Source organism: Myiozetetes cayanensis, unplaced genomic scaffold (assembly GCF_022539395.1).
Source record: "Myiozetetes cayanensis isolate MyiCay16 unplaced genomic scaffold, myiCay2020 scf26, whole genome shotgun sequence".
In the NCBI taxonomy this organism is placed as follows: Eukaryota; Metazoa; Chordata; class Aves; order Passeriformes; family Tyrannidae; genus Myiozetetes; species Myiozetetes cayanensis.
The window spans coordinates 1623542-1630888 of record NW_026087477.1 but is presented as its reverse complement, the minus strand read 5'-3'; the positions used below and the strand labels follow the sequence as shown (position 1 = coordinate 1630888).

Below are 7347 nucleotides of genomic sequence, written 5' to 3'. Positions count from 1 at the left end.
AATGGCTTCCCACTGCCAGAGGGGAGGGGATAGGACAAGATGACATTAAGCTGCACCAGGGGAGGTTCAGGTTGGACATGAGGAAGAATTTCTTCACAAAAAGGGTGATTTGACATTGGAAGGGGCTGCCCAGGGAGGTGGTGGAGTCCCTGTCCCTGGAAGTGTCCAAGGGATGACTGGACGTGGCACTTGGTGACAAGGTGACTCGGTGCTGGGGGACAACGTGGTGTCGGGTCAAAGGTTGGACTTGGTGATCTCAGAGGTGTTTCCCAACTTACATGATCCCGTGCTTCTTTTAAATGGGATTTTGGGAAGAAACTCCTCCCCGTGCGGGCGGTGAGGGACTGGAATGGAATTCCCAGAGAAGCCGTGGCTGCCCCTGGATCCCTGGAAGCGTCTAAGGCCAGGATGGACTGGGGTGGGACCACCCCGGGCTGATGGAAGCTGTCCCTCCCCGTGGCAGCGGATAGAACTGAGTAACCCTTAAATTCCCCCTCACCGGAACCATTCCACGACTCCCTAAATTACCCTCCCTCTCCCGGCTCCATCCGGGCATCTCCCGCCTCCCCGCCCGCCAAAACCCTGCCCGCCCGGCCACGCCCCTCTGCCGACCACGCCCCTCAGACCACGCCCCTCCCACCCCTTTGCGTTTCCACACCCCCTTTCCCTCTCTCGACCAATCAGCGCTCCGGAGCTCACCCAACGTCCCCGCCCCCTTCGCTGCCCTCGGCCAATCGCGGCGCGGCCGAAGGGGGCGGTCCCCACGCGTGTGCGCGCGCGCGCGCGCGCGAGTCCCTGGCGACCGGTGCGGCCGCGGGGCCACCGAGCTGGGGACGGGGCGGGACACCCGGACCGGGACACACCGGGACACACCGGGACACACCGGGACACACCGGGACACACCGCCCATGGAGCCGGCACGGGGCGAGCAGCAGCAGGAGGAAGAAGCAGCAGCAGCGGAGGAGGAGGAGCGGGTTCCGGTGGGTACGGCTTTGCGGGAGCAGCTGCCGCCCGGCCTGAGCTGCGGGTTGGGGTGCGGCAGGCTGGGTCACACTCGTGGCCGCTGAACGCACCGCCTGCCCCGCCAAGGGGCTTTTGGCGGAGTCGCTGTTCCCACGCCAGAGCAAGGAGTGGGGGGGACGCGACTGAGCTGAGCCCACCCTTCTCCTCCCAGAAGGAGGACCAGGCTGGTCCTTCCATGCCCTGCACTCTCCCCTGGGAGGAGGGTGGATCCCTCCTCCCCTCCTGGGAAAAGGGCGGGTGTGTTCTGTTATTGCCCTAGTTACGGTTTAATAACTTTAAATTCTCGATTATTCTCTTCCCTTTGTCGTGCCTTGGGGAGGGGTGGGCGTTGCTGGCTGGGTCACTGACCCTGCTGGGAATGCAGGGACAGAGGGGCTGGAATCGTGGAATAGTTTAGGTTGGAGAGACCTTAAACCCATCCAGTGCCACCCCCTGTCCAGGGCAGGGACACCTTCCACTATCCCAGGTTGCTCCAACGTGGTCTTGGACACTTCCAGGAGTGCAGCAACCACGACTTCTATTGGAATTCCATTCCAGTCCCTCGCCACTCCTGCAGGGAAGAATTTCCTCCTAACATGCAGTCTGAATCTGTCCACTTTAAATTTAACTGTGTTCCCCTTTGTCCTGTGTAAAAAGTTGCTGCTTCCCTTATTTTTTAAGCTCCCTTCAAGTACTGGAAGGTGCTGGAGTAGTGGAAGGTGCTGGAGTAGTGGAAGGTGCTGGAGTAGTGGAAGATGCTGGAGTAGTGGAAGGTGCTGGAGGTCTCCCTGAAGCTTTTTCTTCTCCAGGCTGAGCTGGAGTGTCCCCACGGAGCCTCTCATTCCCTGGAAAGGCTCACACACACCTCTGTGCACTTTGCTGTGGTTCCCATCAGTGCTGGAGGCAGGGAAGAGATCTCAGGAGATCGTGTCCCATCACATCCTGCCACCCCCACGCTCTGGAATCGGTGTCTTCCCGCAGTTTCCACTTGTGACAGCACTGGGAAGATCCTTCCCGAGGAGTTTCACTTCCCTGGCACCCGGGGTTGTGTCCTGCTCTTCCCGGGGTGGCTTCCAGAGGTGTGAAGGGCTTGGAGCACCTGCCCAGGTTCTGAGTGTTGCAGAGTGCTGGGAGGTTCCTCTGTGTCCTTGAACAGCTCTGGTGTGACTCTGGGGGCTGGAGGTGTTTGTGGATGTGTCACATCCATCGTTCTGTGGCAGGGAAGGTACAAGGGGACAACCCAAAATGCAGAGGGATCGTTTCAGAGCTTCATCCCAGAGCTCAGAAGGGACTCGGAGGTGCAGCAGCCACGTGGTGAGCAGTGGTGGGTGCCACATCAGCTGTTGGAAACGTGCCCTGGGAAGAGCCATGGACTGGGAGAGGTTCATTCTCCTACCAGGGAAAAATGGCAAAGGCTAAAACAAAGAGTGGAAAAGGCCATGGGAATAAATATGGTGTGTTAAAGGCAGGTCTGACTTTAAGGATCATGGGAATTGAGTGCTGTCTTAATTCAGCTTCCAAAAACCTGCAGAAGGACTTTTCCCTGTGTGTTTTCAGGAAGGATAGTTTGCCCCAGGACAGCAGGGATGGTTCTTGCTCTAATGCTTATTCTTCTGTGTGTTTAAATAGAAATGAAGTTCCTTTAATTGCTGCTTTAACAAACAAATTTCTACTTCATGATCCTAAGCTGGGTGTGATGTTATAAACCAGTGGATTTACCTCCTGCTGCTTGTTTTGTTCATCACAGGTCAGGTGGTTTTGCTCCTTTTTGGGTGTCAGGTTCTGTTGTGGGGTTTTTTTTTGGAGGCTGTTGCTTCCTTCTCTGAGTTTGTTTTGCTCTGGGGGTTCAAGTGCTGCTCTGACAACCTGAGCTTGGCTCTGGGAATTCCAGGTGGGAGCTGAGCCAAGCTCGTTCCTCCCTGGCTGCTCCTCTGGGTGCAGGAACAGTCTAACCCAGAAGAATCTTCTGCCTGTTTAAATATTTCAGGTTTTATCAGTGAAAACACTTTGCCTGTTCCCACTTTCACTTTGGTTTTGATGATGGGGATGATTTAATCCAAGTTTTTGGTTCTGCATTGAGCTAAAGATAAACATTACAAATCAGGTCCAGGAGGGTCAGGCTTTTGGATTTCATTCTTAAGTGCTGCAAATTGGTGGCTTCGTTCCAGAATGTTCATTATTCCTGGGAAATTTTACTGGTTCTAATTGGAAATGAGGCTTGGCCAAGGCTCCCTTTCCCAGGAGAGCTTGGACCAGGTGATTTTTGGAAATCCCTGTTCTTTGGAAGACTAAGTAGTTGAGAATTATCAGAAAGAGCTTCAATTGCAAAGATTTAATGTGGAAAATTCCATTGGTGATCTGATGTGGAAAAGATAAAGGAATGAGCATTTTCTTAACTACAAGTTGTGCTATACAGATTGTAAGTGGGATTTTAAAATGGAATAAATTAAAAATCAGGGGTTATCCAGAGCTTTCTAAATGCTCCAAAGCTGAGAATGTGAAGAAGTAGTTGAGCTTCTCATTGTATAAAATAATTCAGGAGCTCTGCTAAACGTTCATATTGGAGGTGGGATTTGGCCAGTGAGGATTTAAGGGATTTTTGCACAGGAATGAAAATCAAATGGGTGAAACTCAATCCTTGGAAATGGCCACAAATTGAAGGGGTGATCCTGAACACCCTGATCCACCTTGGAGTTAGTCCTGCTTCCAGCAGGAGCTTGGCCCAGGAGGCCTCCAGAGGTGCCTGGAAACCTCAGGTACTCTGTGATTACCTGACTAAAACTTGTACTTTAGGGATTAAGGTGCATTACAGTGATCAGCTTCCTGTTCCCTGGCTGTGAACAGGGAATTCTGGCCACCTTTCTTTCCTAGGAAACCCAGGCAGCTTTGCTAATTCCCACTTATTTTGGGCCATTCCATAAGTCTGTTGATGTTACAAACTCGACAGTGGAAACTTAAATATGTCAGTGGATATTGTGTAAAAATCCAGCTTCACCTTCCTTGGAATGTTTTCAGCACATCCCTGGCAGTTTGTTGTGTTATTGATCGGTGTTTGAGATCTGATCTCTCATGGGTTCAAAAGCCCAATAATTGTTGCACCAAATAAAGCAGGTCAGAATTTACCAGATCTGCTGGTTGGAGGTGCCTTTGTGCCAGGAGGGGATGGTTTGGATCTGGGAAATACTGGGGTTTTTTACTGAAAAAAACAAGGTATAGCTAAAATAGAATCACAGAATCAGCTGGGTTGGGAAAGGCCTCTGAGATCATCCAGTCCAACCCTCGCTCCAACCCCGCCGTGGTTCCCAGCCCATGGCACTGATGCCACATCCAGCCTGTCCTTAAACACCTCCAGGGATGGTGACTCCACCCCATCCCTGGGCAGCCCATTCCAGTGTCTGAGCACTCTCTCTGGAAAGAATTTCTTCCTGATATCCGACCTAAACCTTCCCTGGCACAGCTCAGGGCTGAGCCCTCTTGTCCTACTGCTGGTTCCTGGGAGAAGAGACTGACCCCAACCTGGCTGGTTGGCCAACCTGGCCACAGTGTTCCTGAGCCAGGCCAGGATCCATTGGCCCTCCTGGCCCCCTGGGCACCCTCTGGCTCCTGTTCAGCTTCTTGTCCATCCCAAATCCCAGCTCCCTTCCTGCCTGGCTGCTCTCCAGCCACTCTGTCCCAGCCTGGGGGGCTGCCGGGGTTGTTGTGACCAAAGGGCAGGACCCGGCACTTGGCCTGGTTGAACCTCATCCCCTTGGAATCAGCCCATGGATCCAGCTTGTCCAGGTCCCTCTGCAGAGCCCTCCTGCCTTCCAGCACATCAGCACACCCCCCAGCTTGGTGTCATCTGCAAATTTGCTGATGGTGGACTCAATCCCCTCATCTAAATCATCCATAAAGAGATTAAACAGGACTGGGCCCAGCCCTGATCCCTGGGGACACCCCTGGTGACCAGATCCCACCAGGATGCAGCTCCATCCCCACCACTCTCTGGGCCCGACCATCAGCCAGTTCCTAACCCAGCAGGGAGTGTCCCTGTCCAACCTTTTCCAGGAGTGTCTTGTGGGATATGATGTCAAAGACTGTGCTGAAGTCCTGATAGACACATCCACACCTTCCCCTCACCCACCAGGCGGGATCCACCTGATCCTAAAAGGAGATCAAGTTGGTCAGACAGGACCTGCCTGCCCTCCTAACCCCATGCTGGCTGGGTCTGATCCCAAAATAATTACTGTTTCTCAGCCCTGATTGCACCAAATCATTGCTACATTTCTCTGACTGACGTGTTTGAAATATTTCTTGTATTTTCACCGATGAACTTCTGGTGCTGAACTGTTTGCAGACAAGAGAATTTCGTTATTCATTTCCAGTAGCTGGACTTAAGTGCTGATGATTTTCATCCAATTTGTGGTTCTGGGCTTCTGGCCAAAAAAAAAAAAAAAAAGAGATGTTAAACCTTGTTCTGTGCTTGAATGAGACTCGTGGTTTTTTTACTCTGTGTTCTGACACACCAGGCAGGGTTGATACAGGCTATAAAGCCGTAAATAAATGAAATTATTGGGTTATTACGAAATCCAGTTGCATTTTTATGGGAATTCTGAGTTTGTGTGTGGCCTCTGAAGGGCTTTTGCACCGCCATGGGTTTGCTTTTCCTCGGTTTTTCATTCCCAGCTGATAATTGCTCCCTGAAATGAGCAGGTTGGGATGAGACAACCTGACCTACATTTCCCTGTGTTCTGGCTAAATAATATCTTTAATCTTCAGGGACAGGGTGGCCAATTCCATGTTTGCACAGGGAAATGGGTTCCTGTTTTCCATGCTCCTTCATTCCTTGCCCACAGCTGTGGGCTGGTGACTCCAAGTGGCACAGGGCTCACACTGCACTGGGGACAGGGCGTGGAGGAGCTCACACCCCACCCTGCTCCTGCTTCCAAAGGCTTCCCAGGCCAGGGAGAAAGCCTGGAAAGCTTGGATTAGCTATTGCTTGTGATAAATGATATAGTTTATGAATTATCCCCACGTGCAGTTTGAACATAAACTGATGGAGAAATGAAAACCACAACCTTTGACAAGGTCTCTTCTTCCAGGGAAGAGGAAACAGCCTAAAACTGTGCCAGGGGAGGTTTAGATTGGATATTAGGAATAATTTCTTCCCTGAAAGGCTTGTCAAGCATTGGCACAGCTGCCCAGGGAAGGGGTGGAATCACCATCCTTGGAAGGGTTCAGAAATCATGTGGATGTGGCACTTGGGGACGTGGTTTAGTGGTGGACCTGTCACTTGATGGTTGGACTTGAACTTAAAGGGCTTTTCCAACCTTAATGATTCCATGAAACCACCTGAAATACAATGTTAGGAGAGTATTGAATATTGAAAATGGATTCCAAACCCATTTAATCACCATCTCTGGGAGGGTGAGGGTTGTAGGAGCTAAAAGGGTGATGGAGTTGGTTTGTAATGTGACCTCAGAAGGGTTTCTGCTCTTGGCATGGACTGGGAAAATACTCAGTAAGTTTGGAAGACGTTCCAGGTTTTGGTGTTTGTGGTTTTTTTGTTGTTTTTGTTTTGTTTGTTTGTTTTTGTTTGTTTTTGTTTGTTTTGTTTGTTTTGTTTGTTTTTGTTAGTTTTTGTTAGGTTTTGTTTGTTTTTGTTTGGTTTTGTTTGGTTTTGTTTGGTTTTGTTTGGTTTTGTTTGGTTTTGTTTGGTTTTGTTTGTTTTTGTGTTTTTTTTTCCTCTTGTTCACAGTAAGAATTTCCACTGGTAAATCCCATGAACAGTGGATGGTGAGACCTAGAAAATAAGTAGATAAAGCTGTGCCAGGGGAAGTGATAAATGGCTCTAGAACTGGGAATGTTCTTGACAAAATAGGGAAAAAGAAGTCCTGGAGTTGTCAAGGTGGGATCTGCCTCTGTCACTGTTACTTTGTCACCTCAGTTTGGGCTAAAAACCCCCTGATGTTGGAGAAGTTGCTCCTGAACTCCACTGCTAATTTTTCCAGGGCTCATAATTCTGCAGCTGCGTTTTCAGAGGGATGGGGAAACTGAAACATGGGTTTCTATTGAATTAATCTGGCCCCGTAGCTCTGATTTTTAGGAAGGAGGAAAGAGCTGAAGCGTTGGGAAGAAGTTATGGAGTATTTCTGATCTTTTGGGAAGATCAGATTGTTGGAGTTAATCATCTTAGGAGTTCTCTTCCCTGTGTCTCTATAAATCTCCTTTTTTTCTTTGTTCTCCTGGCTTCTGTTGTGTGATATTTTTACTGGGATATTTTAGTGGTCTGGAGGGGGCAGAATAAAGGAGGACTAACCTGGATATTCAAACCTTCAGGAGTTCAAAACCGAGCACCGTTCATAT

At 50.1% G+C, this 7347-nt stretch overlaps 1 protein-coding gene across 1 annotated transcript in view; it reads left to right on the top strand.

The window, feature by feature from the left end:
• Nucleotides 1–800: 800 nt before the first annotated feature.
• The window catches only part of LOC126642953 (centrosome-associated protein ALMS1-like), a 31879-nt gene continuing 25332 nt past the window's right edge, over nucleotides 801–7347 (top strand). Inside the window, exon 1 of the mRNA XM_050321027.1 lies at nucleotides 801–980. Coding sequence (XP_050176984.1) covers nucleotides 909–980 — 72 coding nt within the window. The 5' untranslated portion in view covers nucleotides 801–908. The remainder of the gene's footprint in view (nucleotides 981–7347) is intronic.